A 21576-nucleotide genomic window follows, 5' to 3' on the forward strand; every position below is an offset into this window, starting at 1 on the left:
GTTTTATATATATATATATATATATATATATATATATATATATATATATATATATATATATATATATATATGTATATATGTATATAGATTAGGGTGGGTCAAAAAAATCGAATAATTTATTTTTGACTTTATACTCTGAAAAATAGGTTCGTAAACACCTAAAAAGAATTCTCTCCAAGTATAAGCTCTTAATTATAACGGGAAGGTCCTCCGCTTTGCGGGTTTCTATTTTTTTCGAATAATCAGATAAAAAAATTTATATCTCGCTTCCAACTGCTTGGAAAAATATTCCGTGGCATAGATTTTGTGAGAAATTGAATGCTTTACAAAAAAGGTCTCTTATGACTTTTTCAAAACTCAACCGATTAAAAGATATTCATAGTTGAAGTTTGGCTATTTTAAGGAAAATATTCGTTTTTATTATGAATTTTATAAGTCGATGAAAAAAAATTATTTCGGATTGCGGAACTCATGATTTTGTAGGAAATTTACTGCTCTACAAAAATGGTCTCTTATGATTTTTTGATTAAGTGAAGCCGTTACGAGATATTCATCGTCAAACATTAACGAATATCAATATTTCCAGTTTTTGATCAATAATTCGATAAATTTTAATTTAAACTATGAGTTTCAGGAAAATTTACATAAATTTGAGTTTCGATCGATAAAGAAATGTTATAAACAATTTTTTTAATATTGTTTTCAGTCTTGAGCTTGTTTGATTGCATTAAAACAAGAAATTAGAGCATTTTTTTCGACATATAGCCAATGATTAGTTTAATTTGAAGTGAATGACATATTTCTTTGTCAAATTTAATATGAAAAGTATTGAATCAAGTGAGAAACAACCAGTATTTAACTTTTTTATAGATAAATTTTTTATTGAATTATCAATTGCAATATAATTGTCTATATTTTTAACATAACAGTACGCTATTACTATAAATAATTTCTTTTATTACAATTTGGGAATGTTTTTGATGTTCTTTGACAACTTGTAATAAGTACTGGAATTGTTCTTCATTTTTGTCAAGCATTGATTATATTCACTGACTAATGCAACAGCTCGCTCTGCTGAATCATTGACAACTTTTAGTTGTTGAAAGTATTCTTTATTTTCGAGATAACTCTCATTAGTAGGCCATAATTCAACATCGACATCAAGAAAGTCATACGGTAGATCGAAGATTTTGAAAAGATTTAATGACTTTTTAGACACAAAGTCACTCAGAGTTCTCTGCGCCAATGAATTCAAATCTTTTTAGCAATTACAAATCTTTTAGCTTTAGAATCTGTACCTTCACGAGTATTAACAGCTTCAACAATACGTTTTTTTACTTCTAATGGAACGCCATCGTCAAACAGTGATAAAATGGCAAGTTCATCGCTCAAATACCATAAGTGCGAAATCATTTTTTCACACGTAGCTGAAGAAATCAAAGGATTGATATGTTGTACTCCAATAAATTTTTCATAAACTGCAAGTCATGATAAGCAGCAGTTGTTGCAGAAGTTGATGAAAACCAAGCTTTTAAATACAATGTGACTATAAAAATACAGAAATGACGAAGACCATGCAATTCTTTCTGAGAGAGTTTGAATTCATCTCTGAATAGATACATTTTCAAACTATAAATGGCCTTAGCCATCCATCTAGCATGATGAACAGCACCAGGACGTTTGAAAGAAATCTTTTCTTGAGGCATTTCTCCAAGGAAAATCAATGATAATTCTAATAATTCTTTATCTAACTTATTATAACATTTCTTTATCGATCGAAACTCAAATTTATGTAAATTTTCCTGAAACTCATAGTTTAAATTAAAATTTATCGAATTATTGATCAAAAACTGGAAATATTGATATTCGTTAATGTTTGACGATGAATATCTCGTAACGGCTTCACTTAATCAAAAAATCATAAGAGACCATTTTTGTAGAGCAGTAAATTTCCTACAAAATCATGAGTTCCGCAATCCGAAATAATTTTTTTCATCGACTTATAAAATTCATAATAAAAACGAATATTTTCCTTAAAATAGCCAAACTTCAACTATGAATATCTTTTAATCGGTTGAGTTTTTGAAAAAGTCATAAGAGACCTTTTTTGTAAAGCATTCAATTTCTCACAAAATCTATGCCACGGAATATTTTTCCAAGCAGTTGGAAGCGAGATATAAATTTTTTTATCTGATTATTCGAAAAAAATAGAAACCCGCAAAGCGGAGGACCTTCCCGTTATAATTAAGAGCTTATACTTGGAGAGAATTCTTTTTAGGTGTCTACGAACCTATTTTTCAGAGTATAAAGTCAAAAATAAATTATTCGATTTTTTTGACCCACCCTAATATAGATATATATATATATTTCGTCAGATGGTTGGAATTTATTTGAATCGATATCTTTTTATAGTTTTTTCATCCGTGCACCCATTAAATAAATACGCTTTATGTTAAATCGTTAATTCAAATTACAATAAGATTAGATTTTTCCTGGGTGATTATTTTTTCTCTTTTGAATATGTTTTTAAAATTTGTTATTTCTCCTCTATGTAGCAATTAGAAAGAATAGAAACTGAAAAATTATAAAACATAAAATTTTTCGTTGTACTTTCTTCTGCAATTAAAATATTGTCGACTTATGTAAAATCACAAAATGTTACTAAGCATTTATGTATACTAAATATGAATTTTGATCCTTATCAGTTTCAGTGAAATTGAATTTAATCACATAAAAGCTCATTTACGATAATTAACATCTTTTGAAGTTACAGATGTGGATATTTTACTTTATTTAATTAATCTCGAGTGCATTGATTTTATAAAGTTAGATTAAATAATTTAACAGTCTTTTGAAGTCATAGTCAACGGGTTTTTTTTATGTTTAAAGCAGTCGAATTAATTTAACTCACTCCCATTTGTATATAAACTGATCCGATGATAGAGATAGTAAAGACAAATTTAATAGAAATAACAAAATTCGTTGTACAGAGTTAAATTATAGTGATTTTGAAAAAGTTGAATGGACTGTAGGTTTGTTAGTGCAGTACATAGATGGACTAGTTAAAAATTTATTTATACATTTAAAACTTTAGGCATTCATATTTTATTTCATGAAATTGCTTTCGCTGATACAGATTTAAACTTTTTAAGAGTTTATTATTATTATTTTTCATGTGAAAATCAAAGAAAATTTAGCTCAATGTGACAGGAAAAACCACTATCTTGATCCATTAACTTTACCATTTCAAACAAAACTTTTTACCGGGAAAACTTGTTGATGTGCAGCATCATATTCTCAGAGGATTTCTTTTCAGGAAAAGGAAAATTTCAATCAATCGAATTATTAAACTTTAACAAACTTTACAATTACTTTGAATCAATTCAACCTCACTCAATTGTTAATGTACCTGGTATTTATAATTTGACAAAGTTTTAACTCACTTATCTTTAAAGCGAAGATTCAAGGTACATAAGCTATAAATTAAGTGACGCTATTGTTTAAAATAAAACCATCTTACAAGATTTAATAAAGTTAAACAAATTTTTCCAACTGATGAGATTGAAGCTGTTAAGTTAAGAACGCTAAATACAGAAGCAAGAGTAGTTAAAAAAAGTTTTTAAAAAAATAAAACATAAATAGTATTCGTTATTCAAGAGAGTAGATGGAACGTCTTTCTCTTGTATTTTTTTCAGTTAGACAAATGTGCTTGCTTTTACGTCTAGCATTTAAATGGAACAACGTGATGGAGGAAAAAGACGTCTTTCCGTATGAAAACGTTGCATCGTATGTAAAGAAATACACAAATAAAAATAAAAATAAAAAAAAATAAAATATAAAATATAAATATACAAAGCATTTCATTCGCCAAGAAGCTCATAATAGTCAGCGAGCAACGGCCAGCTATAGAGTAAGGGTTAAACGCTGAAATATCTATATGTGTATGTACTTATATACGTATATGCTAAAATATTTTTTGTACAAAGCATTGCAGTTGGGGTATAAGTGTATGTAAGTCTCCATGCTTTTATATAGATGTATGTATGGCATTATATTGAGGAAATGGATTTTTCTTGTTACTCTTTGATAAAAGTATAGCCTCTTTGCATCTTTCTGTGATAACTTTGTTCTTTTTCATTTTTCATTTTTATAAAATCGAATCGTCATTTAATGTATGCATGATCAAAATCAAAATATAGCTAAAGGCAAAATTTAATTAATAAAATAACTGTGTTTAATCAAGTTATAGTATTAAATTTTATCGTAATTACGGACTCAATTATAAATTTTTTAATATCCTTGTATTGTTATTGCGGCTTGGCACATTTTCATTGTTTTCATTAACCAAATCTCATTCAGTATTTTATCAATTGTGAGGTTAATATTGATGAAATTTACTTTTTGAAATAATTTGTTTAAAATTAACGAATTATTAAAAAAAAAATCAAAGAATTAAAAAATATAAAATAGTGGAGGCATCTTTAGAGAGTTTTGTTGATGGTGTATATGTATGGGTTCTTATCTAAAATTCTTGGGGATTGACCTCTCGACAAGCATTTACGGGACAAACCCACACGTTCAATCGTTTATCTTGAAAGGTTTAATGGATTGCGACGTGCCAGAGGCGAGAGGCGGGTTTTAGCACACGCGAATCTACGTTATATATTTATATATATATATATATATATATATATATATATATATATATATATATATATATATATATATATATATATATATATATATATATATATACATGTGTGAATATATGTGAGGGTGTACCGACTCACACAAAGGAAAACCGAACAGAGAGTTAGCTGTGGGTATAGTGTGGGAGGGCGAGGTTAAAGGGAGGACTCATTTGATGCCGGAAGGGTACCAAGAGCTGGAAAGAGATAGAAAGAGGTACAACAGACTCAATTCAAATGGTATCACCAAGACATATCCTTTTAACATTTTTCTCATTAAATCGATTCCGACTTTGTTATTTCATCACCAAAGCGAGTGAATAAAAAAGTTTAATAAAATAATAAAAAAGGCTATCCCACAAGGTATACCTTATATAGTTATATAGTTATATATAGGTATTCCATATCCTTTTCCCATTTCTTACTTTCTTACTCTGTAAGCTTTCACATAATTTATGTAATTCAGTCACGCTGAGCTATCATCCACCTACCTACTATTTTATTACATTTTTTTCCCATTTAAATTTATTTTTACTCAAACATTATATCTTCCAACCGATAATTGATAATACATTAATGCTTGTTCCTTTCTCTTACCTTATTCACCCTTATACCCGTTCCAATCCGTCGATGTACTTATTATTCTATCTATTTTATTTTATTTTTAATTTTTATTAAATATTTAAATGAACAACGAAATTTTTTAATTTATCAAATATAATTGGTACATGTAGGGAAAATAAATATCAACTCTGCTATAATTTAATTAAAAATATAATTGTATAATTTCGTTGGAAAAAAATTACCACGAAGAATAAATTTTTTTTTTTTTTTTCGGTTTATTGTACCTCTAGCGTGAAATCTGAGTTTATTATTTATGTAGTAGAGAAGTATGTGAAAATTCAGAGGGAAATTGATCACATAAATCCTATCAACGGCATTAAATATTTACTACATCTAAAATAAAAGTTTTTTTTTTATAAATCCAAGAGTTATTAAATAGTCATATGTATAAAATTTTAAAGATGGCGAATTTGAGAGGGATTGAAAAGGTTATTGGATCCGGAATTTAAATCTACTCACTTATTCTCGACGTCTATTCTCTGACAGATTACTCAATAAATTTCCGTAAGAATAAATCATCAAAGTGTCGCCGTCCTCAAACGCCGTCAACAAAATCTAACCTATTCATGATTTAACAATGACATTGATTAAACTTTCATTAAAGACTGTCATTATCATTTATTATTATTAATTTTTTGATTAATTTATTCGTTGAAATTTTGTCAAAATGAAATTTAATCGATAATATATTATACTGATAATGAGTGATTGAAATGAAAACAAATAGATTAATAACTGGATTTCCAATAGTTTATAGTTTGAGAAATGCAACGTTTGATGACAGTAGTCACCGGTGGTGGTATACGTGGATCAGGAAGCCGGATTTGAGCTAAGAAAAGTTATTAAGCTGAATAAAAGGGAGCGAGAGAGAGATAAAGATTTTAAACTATTCCGAAGCGAATCAACTTCTATTCCGGAAGACGATTGCGGCTGAAATGCCATCCGGGGATCCGGAGCTCCAGCTTTAAAAGTATTTCATTTGAATATCAAACTCAACTCTGCGTCAGTAGCTCCAAACGCGAATAATAACAACAAATAGTGTCTTGATGATGGTTAAATAACTCGACTCCACTCAACTTTATTTTTACTCGACGTGATTATTGTAATTTCATTACAATCTTTATTTAACTCGAGACTTTTTATCTAACAATTGACTTACTCACTATTACCTTTGTTTGTTTTGTATTCCAATTAATTAATAATCAGTTTGTATGTAATTGTAAATTTTTCAACCAATTATATATTACAGTTTCATTCATCAGTGTAATTTAATCTGGTAAATAGTATATGTCATCAACTCAACCGATTAATTTTTCATTTAGTTTGTCATCAGTCATCATCATCATTGTTAAACAAATAAATTATTAGTATTTGTGTTAAATTTTATAACATACTCATTAATTAAACCACCACGATTTGAATAATTAATAATTACCGTTGATAAATTAAAAAAAAAAAAAAATTTAATTAAAATTTTTTAATTAAATAAAAAAAAGATATAGAGTTTATTAAAGCCCAAAAAAATCAATTACTCTATTTTACCTCAGTGTCTCTCCTAATTAGTCAGTTCGACCTTTCGGATAATTTTGCTAAGAACTAATTTAATAATTTAGTAATTACCTGGGAGTCGTCAGAGACTTGGTTAATAATAATTAAATAGATAAAGCGATACTTAAAAAATAAATAAAGTTCAGGTAGTTGGTGTATTAAAGTTTATTAAGATACACATAAGTGTGTTGTGAAGCCCCTATCGTGATAATTATAAAATGGTTAGGTTGTGATCTAGCTAAGACAGTGTACACTTTACTATATAGTTACGCTATACCGTAAGTAAGTGTTGTATAGATATATAAATTAAACTCTGCAACTTATCCAATATCCGGCTGGCAAAGGATATTAGATGAGATGAGTGTACTTGAATCTTTGATGAAATTTACCAAATTCTATGCATACTCAATATAAAATATATATTATATATTATATGTTATATATTAGATATATAGTATAGATTTGATCGATCTTAGGTATTTATTTGATACTTTGATTGTGCTATTGGATTCAGTGAATATATTGAAAGATAAATGTGGATGACATAATTTAAGTTGGTTTTGATTTAAAAAAAGCTCTTACTTTAACAATTGAATGTACTCAAAGCGTGAAATTTCCCGAAGGCTCAGGCGGGTAGATATGAAACTAGAACTGGGAACAAGAATATCGAATAAATTGAGTGTCGGTGGTGTAGGTAGATGGTGAGGCTGGCTCGAACAAACTCAAACCAACTCTTATCCAATGTTCCTGGGCCTGGGCCTGAGGGACACAATTTCTCTTCTGTGTATTTTCTTCATTTTTCCTACCCATCGTTCGCGTTATCCAATTTTATACGCAACTTTACCCCATTATTTATTACTCTACCAAGACTTGAATTGCTTTTCATCTGACGAATCATTTTAAATCTTTTATAAATATCCTCGAATACTTAAATGTTGTATCCCTTATTTTTTTATTTTATCTTAACTAATGAAAATCGTTACTGCAATTTACAACAGAATTAATAATAATATATAGGATAGAGAAACAGATTCCATGTACCTGAAAGAGTAGTATTATACAGCCTGGTGGTATCTCAGTGAACGATTTAATAGGGGCAATTCGAGAGCAGTGCCCTCGGGGATATCTCGATGGAGAACTTTAATACTATTAGAGCTTTCGTAACACCTAATCAAACATTATGCCTTAATCTCACAGTGTCGCCGTATATATTGCTTGGCACCTCTGCTGCTGCTGCTACTGCTGTTACTACTACTAACTGTTCCTCATCATATTTTACCAAGGATAATTTAATTAGAGCTCATCCAGCTTATACAACCACGTTAATACTCTTTAATAAATCTTTTTTCTTTATTTTTAAATTTTATATGATGGATTATTTGAGTTTATAGAGTCCGATAGTGTTTGCACAAATTCTAGTGTTGTCATTACGAAATATAATATTTATGTTACGACTTTTAACTTTCCGGCAAACAGTCTAGTTATATGTTGTATCAGCTGAAACATGCTCCAATGAATTTCCAGAGTTTTATATTTTGCAACGGTATAGACAACTATCTCGTCCAAACAGATTTGAATTTTCAGTTTATACTTGAGTGAACATATACATTTGAATTTCTCCATCTTTCTCTTGCCAACATTTAATAATCATTGCAAATAAGATAGCTTTGCTCTGGATACATACACGTTATGTCGTTATATATATATTTATGTATATATGTAGAGAAATGTCAACCCGATATATATACCAATGCCATTTGCATCCTGTCTCTTTACATTGTGGATAGTGGGTGGATGATGTTGGTACTGAAGATGGCCTCACCAACTCTCACCAACTCTCACTCTCTCTCTCTCTCGCCGATAAACACTCTAGGTGTAAATGTAAATATATATATATATATATATATATATATATATATATATATATATATATATATGCATTAACATGTACATGTGTGCATTGAGGATCGGTGTGACCAACTTGTATTCACTTTATATATATATATATATATATATGTTGAGGAGGTAGTTAGGATCTCTTCTTGTTCTTCTACGGTCATAGTAAAAGCGCCACCGTGAATAATGTTTACCGTCTACCCTACTGTTAAGTACTGGGATCTTTAAGCACCCGGTACCGTGTGCCGGTGCTGGTGCCGGTGTATCTTCCATATGCTTAATTGTCGGAAAGATTTATTTTTTTTTCACTGCTGTTATTCATACTAACTCAGTTAATTATTTTCGAGATAAATTTAAACTAAAACAAATAATTATTAATTTAATCAAATTTACTTATTACAGTTCATTGTCAATTATCTCTAATAAATTTTCGAAAGACGACTTACATTTATGTAAGAACTAGATAGAATTGTGATTTTTTATTTTGCTTACACGTACTTTTAGTGTTGAAGAAATTCAATAAACTAAAGACCACCATTTACTCCTATTTGCAAATTTATATAGATATATACGGCTGGTGAAGACTAAAGCAGTAAAACAATATATCAAGGGATACATAAACCGGCTTAGGCTCTGAAACTGTCGAAACGTGCTAGTTTCGAGAATCACCAAGATTCAAACATTTTTTTTTATTATCATACGTTTTACCTTGATTGAAAATAACCATAAACTAGTCCTATGCACATTTATTATATTATTATTATTATTACATGTAGAACATAGTATAAAAGATTATCTTTATCCCTTTTTATCCTCTTTATTCATCTGTATTTATAATGAAAAAAATTATAAATTTCGTTGTTTGTTTATTAAGAAAAATACATATGGAGATTGGGGTAAATTGGAGGAGCATGTGCTCTGAACATTTTTACTGCTTGGAAATAAAGAGCTCCCACGTGACTGAAGAGCATATATACAGCGTCAAACATCCACCCACCTACTGCCAGTAGTTAAAATAAAAAAAAACTTTAAATCTTGGCTGACAAAGTAGTGAGCCGAGGAAAAAAATAGATCTCATTACTAACGTACCCTGCTTTTTCATTTTTTATTTTTATATTTTTTTTTTTTTTTTTTTTTTTTTCCTTTCTTCCTTTTTTCCTTTTTTCACTATCCTCCATTGTGCTCGTGAGATCCTCAACTTGCTAAGAGAACTTTTCATATACTTTATATCAACATCTACACAGATATAGTTACACGTATGTGATAGATGCTGATGTAAAAATAATGTCGACTTTTTTTCACAATTTCAACAATTTCATATTTGTACAAAGATCATTAAAGTTGTTGAAATTTCTCGTTATTTTTTTTTCTTTTTTTTTTTTTTTCAAGTTTGGGAAATAGCTCACCTGTTAAATATTTCAGACTCTTACAAATGTGTTTTTGAATAAACTATTACCTTCGTTATGTTTACATTAAAAATTAAAACTTTGCTTCATCACTATAAATAATATTCATTAAAAAATTTTAATAAGTCAATGGATGTCAAATTGAGGATATTTAAACTTGAAATATCACGTGATATTTCTGAAAATTAAGAAGTGTTGAATTTTTTATAATAACTTAAATACTGATGAAGATGTCAAATTGATGATGAACTAAAAATAAAGCGTCGTAGAAGCTAATTATTTGCTCATGCACTCAGAAATAAATTGAAAGCAATTTTTTTTTTTTTTTTAATAGTATTACTTTGTTCTCAATTTATTACTTACAGTAGAATTGTTGATAGTTCAATAAGTAATAGTTTTTTTTTTTTTTTTTTTTTTTTTTTATTATTTTCCACAACAAAAGAGTACAAAGAATATGACTAGGGAAAAAAACACACACACCCATATTAAGAGTGCACTTACAAAGAAAACCCGTAGGAAAAGCTCTTGTACTATTATTCAATTCAAGAACAGAGGGTAAATAACGAAGAAAAAAACAAAGGGTAACAAGAAAATTGTTGTCAAAGAAATTTATGGACAAAACAAAGTTTTTTCTTCAGCTTTATGATGAAAGTTGATGCATAATAATTAATAATAAAAGATTAGACATTAATAATGCATAAAATAGTAAAGATTTGTTACTGTCGAATGATTTTAACTGGATTGTAATAAATCTGAGAAAATTAAAAATAAATCGGTAGGAGTAGGAGCGATTGGTATAAGTGAATAACTTATTGTAAAAGTATAATAAATATAAAAATATGACAGCGTTATAAAAAGTTTGAACGTGTTGTAAAAATGTTATTTCTCGAAAAGATAAGAAGAAAAAGTATTATAAGACAGTATATGTATAGATAGATAGATATATAGTAGGATATGCGGTTGCGAGGTTCTGAGTACTCCAGACGAATATATTGATTGATGTGTTGGGCAACCTGCTCGGAGGGAACTTGTGCTAGCGCCTCTCTTGCCAACAGAAACCCCTTTCAACCAAATAGCTCTTGAAGCTTTCTTTGGCATCTTTTCCACCTCCAGACTCCCCCTCCTATCCTTCTCTTATGACCATGGGGCTTTTGAAAGCACCTCTTAAAAAACTTTTCTGACATTCCAGCTCTTTTTTCTGTTATGTTTTCCTCAGTTGTCTCTACCAACTCCCCAAATAACTATTTCTCATGAAAATCATTCATTTTCCCAATATCGAGTGTTGTACTTTTAAATATTTTTTATCTTCTTCAAAAGATAATATTTTCAAAAAGATGAACCAAGTTTCAACGATATGGTAAACAATTTAGGTTAAGTCGGTAAACTGAACGTCAGAGTAGATGAACGAGAGTAAAGTTTCATACTAAGATGAGTGATCTGACATTTCTGTGAAATTTTGTGCAAATGAATCTGATTTAAAACTTTTGTTGCACATATATGCTTATATATAGGTACATGTATATGTCTACAAAGTTACAAGAAAATTCCTTTTTGTTGGCTAAAAAGAACTTAAGTCTCAAAATATACTTCAATCCATTTTCAACTTCCTTGAGTTTTAAAAATAAATACGCTTGTTTAAAAATATCAAAGTTGTTGCTTACAGAAATCAACTATTGATCTCACATATATGCAAAAGTAATATTACAAGTCGAGAGTTCTATTTAGCATTTAAAGAACAAAAATATTCAAAAGTTAAAGATTCCCCTTAGTCACAATGCGTATATGGTATAAAGTGAAAAACAGATAATAATAATTTAAAACATTTAAATCCCACAGGTGTGATGCTTTGTATAATTGGTCGTTTCGAATTTTAAAATAGGAACGTGACTAAATGGAAAACACATACCTCCCAGGGTTTTAGTAGTATACCAGTAGGGTGGAAACAGATTTCCTCTTGGCGGTTTACATTATATTCAGGACACGTCTTTTTTTTTTTTTTTAGTTTCATTTTTTTGGTGGGTCTAAGTCCTTCCATTATCTTTCCAGTGATAATTTTTTAGGTCTTTTTTCTCTTTTTTCATCTATATATATTTATATTTTTCCATTCTCACAGATAACCATTCATTTTTTTACACTCGGAGAGTAAAGTACGGAATTGTTAAATTGTTCACAATGACAGATCGTTTTGTAAGAAAAACCACACGAGTTGGATATTTTTTTTTTTTTTTCATTTTTTATTTTTATACCTTTCTACCCTGATTCAATGTCACCCAGTCCTATTTCCCAGCCTCAGTTGACGTGCCATAACAAATTACAAAAAAACGCCAGTACGTGATTTCGCGTGCGTAAAAAGTTTCTTTACGATTCGGTGAATCTGCAAAGTCAAGCAATATTTATTTTTTTAATTTAAACTATATGCGAATAATATGTGCAAATAAAACAGCGGTAGTTAATAAACGGCTTCTGGATGCGAATAATCGACGTTTACCGATTAATTCACTACAAATAAGGAGAAGGTATGAATAATAAATAGATAAATAAATAAATGAATAAATAAACGGATGGATAAATTTTAATTTACTACTCTCAGTCTTGACCATTCTCAAGTTGTAAACAGATAGTAGGAGTACCTACTTCTTCACCAACTTGAAAAACTTTATTTTTTTAACGCACCCTCTTTCTTCAACTGAATCCGGAGAACTGAGAATAACTCAGATAACAGTTTAAAAAAAAATAATAAAATAAAAAAAAGTGAAATGAAATGTTAAAGTAAATCCAAGAGATGTGAATCCATAGTAGCCTGGAGTGATTTAGGTGAATCGCGTGCAACCATTCCTATCACTATCGCAATAACCTTTAGTTTTTATTTTAAAAAGTTTTTCGCTCTTTTTCTAGTCTTATTTCTATTCATTGTGAGTGAAAATCGGTTTCTAGTTCAAGGAAGATTTAGAGTGTTTGAGGTTGAAAGGGGAATAATATCGTTTCTGGTGGTATCGGGAAAAGTCGAATATATTGTTAAATGTTAAACCATGGATCCCATAAGTACAAACCCATCAGATGTGAGCGGTACGTTATGGGTTAAGTTAAGTCGATGCACATCGCCCGATTAGTGTGCGATCAGAGGCAGCCTAACCACCCGGGTTTTCTCAAATGACAGGGCGTTGCTCCAGGTGTTGGTTGGTACACCTAACCACTAAAATCGTATGCAAATTGTTCGTAACCTGGGGATCAAGTATTAATGGATTTAAAACCGATACGCGTATTACAAGTAGGCTTTCCACTGTACGACACCACCAGACAGCTATTAGAATTCATTGCCAACTACAGTCTTGTTAATCTAGACGTTTACTGTCGACTTATTTTTTCCTTTTGCTATTCGTATAAATCGTTATATACAAGAATGAAAATACTAGCAGTAGCAGCAGCAGGTCGATTTTGTTTGATTACACTCATCGGTTGTTGTTAATACCAAACTTGAATTGTTAATTCAACAGTGATATTTCTTGGTGAATGTACACACACGTACAGGAAGCATGTGCCGATGCGTAATTGAATTTGTCACTTGACATCCCACGCTACGTAGTGTTGGTTATAAATTCAATTATTTGATTTACTCTTGGTCCTGGAATATCTTAAGCCATTTTGTCTTGAAGACGAATACTAAGAGTTATTCCAAGGTGCTATATTCTCTTTCTCTTTCTCATTCTCCTTCAACTTCGTACTGTTTGTACGAATGCGCATTATTCTGCATTCGGGCGCTGTAACTCCCTGTTTCCGATCGATCAAGCTTCACTAGTTCGCACCACTCCAACTAAATTATACCAACTTCAATATTCAACATCCATCTACTTTCAAAGGTTCTTGTCTATACATGAACTTTGTTAATACATTTAACTACATACATTTAAAATTAATAATGCCAATCTTTGTGTTTAAGGACTTTATAAGTATGAGTTAACAGTAAAAGGGAAAATATTGATTTGCTTGTTACAAAATTAATTTTAGTTTACTAATTATACATTTGTCAGCTTTTATTTTTTTTAATTCAATGACATATTATAATTTACTACCAAAACTTTTCTATAATTTCAAAAGTTTAATTAATTAATTTACACTTTTTTTTTTTTTTTATTCATTAAAATGTTATCAGAGTAATTTTGAATTGAAAGTTCGTTAACATTTATTAAAATTTACATTATTAATTAATATTGATTAAAAAAAAAAAAAGTTACCTTTATAAACAATCGATGAATATTTTATTATTTTAGTAGTTAAAAAATAATAGACAACAACGTATTGTGATGTAAAAAATACATTTTTATATATTTTAATACGGAGTAATTGATCCCGCCATTAATAATAGTATACTTCGATTAACAAACACGTTATTTATTAAAAAAATCAAGAGTTTCTACTGCGAATCGGATGTACGTATCAATTAAAATTGTTGAAGAGATATTTATACATCGGTATACTTTTGTTAATCGTAAAATGCTTTAAAAAATAAATGAATATATCGTAACTCTATCTTTTCGTTAGTTATTATTTTATTTATTTCTATCTCTTTCCATAGAAAAAGGATAACAATCTCTCAGCTAATAGTTACCTCGGGTGTATGTAGTTACTGCTTTAACGTAAACATGACTAAAAGTTAGCATGAGCGATCATCACTGAAAGATACGATAAACTTGTCAACATGCAATCACAATTATTATTTTCGTATTTAAAGTAAACGTTAATATTCTTATTCAAATAAAAACTAAAAGTAATTGCAGAAATTCTGTAAATAATTGAATCAATTAGCAAGCAATTTAATATAAAATTACTATTTAACTGACATCAGTAATGATAATAATAATAATAATAATAATAATAATAATAATAATAATAATAATAATAATAATAATAATAATAATAATAATAATAATAATAATAATAATAATAATAATAATAATAATAATAATAATAATAATAATAATAATAATAATAATAATAATAATAATAATAATAATAATAATAATAATAATAATAATAATAATAATAATAATAATAATAATAATAATAATAATAATAACGTGGCAGTAAACAGGGCGTGTCAGGTTGCAAGATCAACTTGTTGGTAGATAGATGCATCATTCAAGACGCAATCTACTACCAACGCAACCTGTCCATGGCCTGGATTGACTACCGTAAGGCATTTGACTCAACTTCACATGAGTTGATTCTCTATCTGCTCAAATGCCTCGGAATCAATCGCCAAACAGTGGGATGCATACAACGTACGATGCAGCTCTGGCGAACGCGTTTTCACATAGGAAGTGGAAATGCATTGCACGTAACCGGAACTGTTCAGTACAAGAGAGGCGTCTTTCAGGGAGATTCTCTGAGCCCTCTGTTGTTTTGCATCTCACTGCTGCCAATATCTGTTGCCCTCCGACAAACTCGTGGGTACTCTGCGGGGCCACCGAGTGATCGAGTATACACGATCCTTCACCAACTGTTTATGGATGATCTAAAGATATACAGTGCCAACAAAGATCATCTACAAACGGCCCTCAACATCGTAGCAGAGTACACACGAGATGTCGGAATGTCTTTTGGGTTGGACAAGTGTGCGGTCGTACACCTGGCGAAGGGTAAGTGCTCTGATACGGGTGGAGATGTCGAATTAGTGGATGGGAGCGTCTTAAGAGAATTAGACGCCGGAGAGTTGTACAGATATTTAGGGATTGAAGAGCGGTGAATGTATGCCGTCTCTGAAGTCCGAACAACTCTTCGTAGCGAGTATGTTAGGAGACTCCGGAAGATCTGGTCATCAGAACTTTCCGGCAAGAACAAAGTCTCAGCTACTAACATGCTCGCTGTCCCGGTCCTACTTTACTCTTTTGGGGTCCTGAAATGGCCTCGAAATGAGTTGAAAGATCTCGACATCAAAACCCGTAAAGTCATCAATATGAATCAGAGCATGCACCCTAACTCATCAGTCGCCAGGATGTACCTCTCCCGGAACATCGGAGGGAGAGGATTGCAGAGCTTGGAGCGGCTTCACGATCGTTTGGTTCTGGGTTTAACATACGAGGTTGCCAATTTCACAGCAGACGAGGACGACTTCCTGATGCAATTTGTTCACAGTCATGAAAATGCGCGGAAGGGATCGTTCTTGTATAAGGCAGCAATCTACGCGGCAAATACCTTAGGTCTCGGAGAAATAAACGCTCTCATTGAACTCCCGAAAAAGGAGTTCAAGAGCGTCGTCAGGATAGCCGAGGAGAAAAAACTCCTCGGTGAACACATGGACAAGTCCATGCACAGCGTGTATTTCAAACACGTCCGTGACCATGGCTTGTCCACCCAGCTGACATTCTCCTTCTTGAAGTCAGCTGGCCTGATGTCCGAGACCGAAGGGTTTATATTTACGTGCCAAGATGGTGTTATCAACACTCTCGAATACCGTAGCAAGGTACTCCAGGCGCAGCTTCCGGACACGTCCTGTCGGACGTGTAAACAACATCCGGAGACGCTGATGCACCTTTTGTCGGCATGTGCTGTGCTGGCAAGAGGTGCCTACATACAGCGTCACAATGCTGCCCTGCGAGTACTCTATTATCATCTCAGATATAGCTACGGTATCGATGAGACACCAGTGCTGCCTTATCTGCCAGGAGATATTCCGCAGGTTGTTGAGAATGACAGTTCCAAAATTTATTGGAACATACCATTCGCAACAACCCGGCGGATTGACCACAACAAACCTGATATTGTGCTCTTCGACAAGGCTACTCGTGACATTTATGTCATTGAGTTTTCGGCCCCAGCCGAATACAATATCTCGGCCAAAGAAGAGCACAAACACCAGATATATCAGGATCTCCTGTTTGAAATTGGCAAACTCTACCCAAGTTACCGTGTCAAGCTCGTCGTTTTGGTTGTCGGCGTCCTTGGAGGGATGAAACAGTCTTTTGTGTCTTCACTTGCGAAGATACCGGCTTGCAGTTCAGCAGCCGTGTCTCTAGCAGTGCGGATGCAAAAGGCTGTCATTTTGGGATTCCTGCGTCTACTTAGGCAAATGAATTTGGCCTGCTGCACTCACTAACCGCCTTGTTGTGCGGAGTGGTGCAGCAGTAATGGATGGCGTTCAGGCTGGGCCCTCGGAGAGTCGGACTCCGGGGAAAACCCTCCTGAGCAATTAATAATAAATAATAATAATAATAATAATAATAATAATAATAATAATAATAATAATAATAATAATAATATTTTAAAAGAGATAAAAAAAATTCAATAAACTCGTGAGTATACAGAGTTTTGATCAAGTAGAGAAGATAGACACGTAAAGACGATAAATAATTCGTAACCAATAAAAAAGATAAAAAGTTGAATCAAGTTCAATTTGTAGTTGCGGTATATATATATTTTCGGATTATTAGTCGATAAGAATTTAATCGAGTTCGGAATACTGATAAGTTTCTTTCCAATATACATAAATATATATCGAGTTCTTGCTGGAGGGTAAATACGTGATGACTACCAAGTATTGAATAAAAAATTCAATAGTTACGAGCTCGTTCGAATATCGCGATACATTCGTTAACATTACTCACTTTCTTCTTCTATTTCATCCAGAATAGATAAAAAAAAAAAAGAAAAAAAAACGTATTAAGTACACGTGCTACAATGATTTTTATCTTAATGATTAATGGTCGTTTATCAGCAAAATGCCATCCGATTCACAGAAAAGATGTGCGCACTGTATTATATAATATTGATGTTATTTTAGTGCATTTATGTACATTTAACAATTTTGCCGTGTGTTAATATAACCGGTGATCTTCTAAACGATGAATATAGATGAAGAGATATTTACTGTACGGGCTGATTATTCATGTCAACGTGGGTATGAAATATAACCCGAGATATCTACGTACCAAGTGCACTAATGCCTCCATGCTTTATTCATATTGATTTTCATAATGTGGAATTATTTTTTTTTTTTTTTTTTTTATATTTTACTAAGTGAAAAGTAGGACGTGATTAAATTGTTTAGATAAATATTAAACCGATTCAAATAAGGAACATTTGTTTCAATATTTGGATCTCATAAAGGGTTAACACGTGAGATTATTATAACCATTGGGATTTGTAAGTTAAGAAAGTACAGCATAAAGGCATAAGCAATTAAGATAGTGAGTTGGTTATGAGATAAAAAGACAACCCTGAGTGAGGAGTCAAATAGAAAAGGTAATTACCGAGAGAGTTAATGGGTTAGCTTACGTATGTACAACCATTTTTACCATTTTTAATGTTGGTGGTCGTTTCTCTAAAAATTACTACCGGTAAAGTTAACTAAAAATAATAAATATTATCACAGGTGAAGACGATTAAAATAAATTATAATTATTCTTTATTTTATATTTTAATTGCTAACAAAATATTATTCCAAGAAACACATTTAGTGCTTGGTAATAAATGTTATTAAGATAATATTAACTTATTTAATTGCTTAAGGTGTATAGTTGTACTACTTAACGTGACAAATGAAATTTATTATTCGTGTGGTTCCTTTTGTTAAAATAATTCATCCGTTAATGTTTATGAGATAAATATTATAAGCTTTTAAATATTTGTCCTTTTGACCTATTTACTTCTCATTGAATTTTCTATGTCACATTTCAATCTGTTGAAACCAATAGATTTACTTAATATTTATGATTACTTCTTAAATCTATTGTAGTAATTTAATTAATGTCATTTACTCTGACATAGAGCAAAATTAAATAATTCAATCAGGTTAATGATGAATAATTGTCATCCATAAATTTTATTATATATTGTGATTAAAAAAATAAAAAAGAAAATAAATAAAAAAAAAATAAAAAAGATTGATAACAACAACTCCGTATGAGTTGACGTGGGTATCGATAAAACTGTATAGAAAATAAATGAAATTCCCGGAATGTCCAGTTATCAAAGCAATATACATATATTTTATATATATATATATATATATATATATATATATATATATATATATATATATATATATATATATATATATATATATATATATATATATTGAGCACGTATGAATACTGAAAACATGATTCGAATATATAGAAAAATTTAAACTTTTGAATCACCGTGAAATCGTGACGAAACGAGATCTATTATACTATCAATATTTCATTCTATATCACAGAAAATATACAATATACAATTCGACAATACATTTTTCATTGCATAAATTATATGTATTTGTACATTATCATTTTATTTAATTAATAAAATATTTTTGTAAATATTTGTTGCAGATGTGCCTGACCCAATAGTAAATCACGTTCTTGCGGACGCAGGACAAAATGTAACACTGGAGTGCCCTGGTGTAACAGAACGCTCGGTTGTTTCAAGGCTTGTATGGCGCGCTAATGATTATCAAATTGTCGAGTACGGTAGCCAGAGTATCACCTACTTTGTTCATCACAACCGAATCATACTTTCGGACAAAAATTTTACGCTGTTCTTTCGGCCAGTGCAATCTGAAGACAGTGGCGAGTACCAGTGCATCGTTAACAGCCGAAATATTCCAGAAGTTATCGTAAATCTCACCGTCCAAGGTAAATTATCAATTGTTTCAAATGTAGAGTTGTAAAAATAGACTGTAGCTTATTTTTTTTAGTTTTATGATCACTGTAGAGATTTCACTTTTGTAACCAAGGGTTTAGGGTATCGTAAATTATAAGATTTAAGTAAGTACGTCGAACATGCTGTTTGCAGATGTTTTGACAAATAGGTAAGATTGTTGTAAGTAAAATTGTGAGAGTGAATTTTAAAAGTATTTTGGAAATGCGTGGGAATTTTAAGTTGAAGTTAGTTTTGCGCAGTGTAAAAGTATGACTGAGTGGGATGAGAGGCCCAAGTAGTAGGTAGAGTAATTAAGAAAAAGGACTTGAGAAGATAGTCCTGAAGAACTATTCATTGTAGACAGACCTCAGTATTCTTTCCTAATAAACACAACACTTAAATTACCTGACCTGTGATATCCTTTTTAGATATTAACAACATCAATATCCTATTCAGTATTTCTGATACTACATAAATAACTTTAATCTATTTTAATTATCAATACCTGGTGATACAGATTCAAAATTAAAGTTAATCTTATTGAATTTGAGATATCAAATCTAAATCCGTAAATACATTAAACTAATTTCAATTTATATATAATATTTCTACTCGCTTGCGGAAATAGACCCAGGATTAAATGAAGGAAACAATTTATGAAGATTACTTATTCAAAATCGACACGCTAATATGAATTTCAGTTTTTATAAATGAATAATTATTTTCGAATATCACAGCAAAATGTTTAAAGAGATGCATTCAGATATATATATATATATTAGGGTGATTAAAAAAAAAATAATATTTTTTTTTTCGTTTGGTACTCTGAAAAATAGGTTCCTAGACACCTCTAAGAAAGCCTCTCCAAGCATGAGTTCTTAATTGTAACGGGAAGGTCCTCCTTCTTACAGTTTTCTATTTTTTCTTATTATCAGATAGAAAAATTTATATCTCGCTTCCAACTACTTGAAAAAATATCTTGTTCCTTAGATTTTGTAGGAAATTGAATGCTCTACAAAAAAGGTCTCTTACGATTTTTTTCGTAAACCCAACCGTTTAAAAGATATTAACGGTTAAAGTTTGATTATTTTTGGGAAAATTTTTTATTTCTTATGAATTTTATAACTCAATGAAAAAAAATCATTATGAATGATGAAACTCATAGTTTTGTAGGAAATTTACTGCTCTATAAAAATGGTCTCTTATGATTTTTCGATCAAGTTGAGCGTTTACGAGATATTCATCGTCAAACATCAATGCATATCAATTTTTCTAGTTTTTGATCAATAATTCGAAAAATTTCAATTTATTCTGTGAGTTTCAAGGAAATTTAGACAAATTTGAGTTTCTATGAATAGAAATATGTTATGAACTATTTTTTTAATTAGTTTTTTTAGTCTTGGACATGTTTGATTACATCAAAACAAAAAATTAGTGCATTTTTTTAAATATATAATTCAATTTAGTGTGTTTCACTTTTTTATCGAAGAATTTATTTATTTAATTATCAACTGCCATATAATTTTCAATATTTTCAACATAACGGTACACTTTTACTGTAAATAATTTCCTCTATTGCAGTTTGGGTAGTTTTTTCGATGTTCTTTGATAATTTGCAATAAGTATTGGAATTGCTCTTCATTTTTGTCAAGCATGGATTATACTCACTAACTAATGCAACAGCTCGTTCTGCTGAATCATTAACAACTTTCAATTGGTTAAAGTATTCTTTATTTTCAATGTAACTGTCATTAGTAGGCCACGATTCAATATCTTTATCAAGGAAGTCATATGGT

The 21576-nt window shown here is 30.5% G+C and overlaps 1 protein-coding gene across 2 annotated transcripts in view; it reads left to right on the forward strand.

Annotated features, from left to right (window-relative positions):
• LOC141530028 (putative receptor-type tyrosine-protein phosphatase mosPTP-1) overlaps positions 1-21576 on the forward strand; it is a 99177-nt gene that overhangs the window by 24611 nt on the left and 52990 nt on the right. For both annotated transcript variants that reach the window (XM_074246870.1, XM_074246879.1), the window contains exon 2: positions 19471-19773. In XM_074246870.1, coding sequence (XP_074102971.1) covers positions 19471-19773 — 303 coding nt within the window. The remainder of the gene's footprint in view (positions 1-19470; positions 19774-21576) is intronic.

Source organism: Cotesia typhae, unplaced genomic scaffold (genome assembly GCF_013202065.1).
Source record: "Cotesia typhae breed Kobodo isofemale line unplaced genomic scaffold, CoteBio_Ctyphae contig_119, whole genome shotgun sequence".
Lineage (NCBI taxonomy): Eukaryota > Metazoa > Arthropoda > Insecta > Hymenoptera > Braconidae > Cotesia > Cotesia typhae.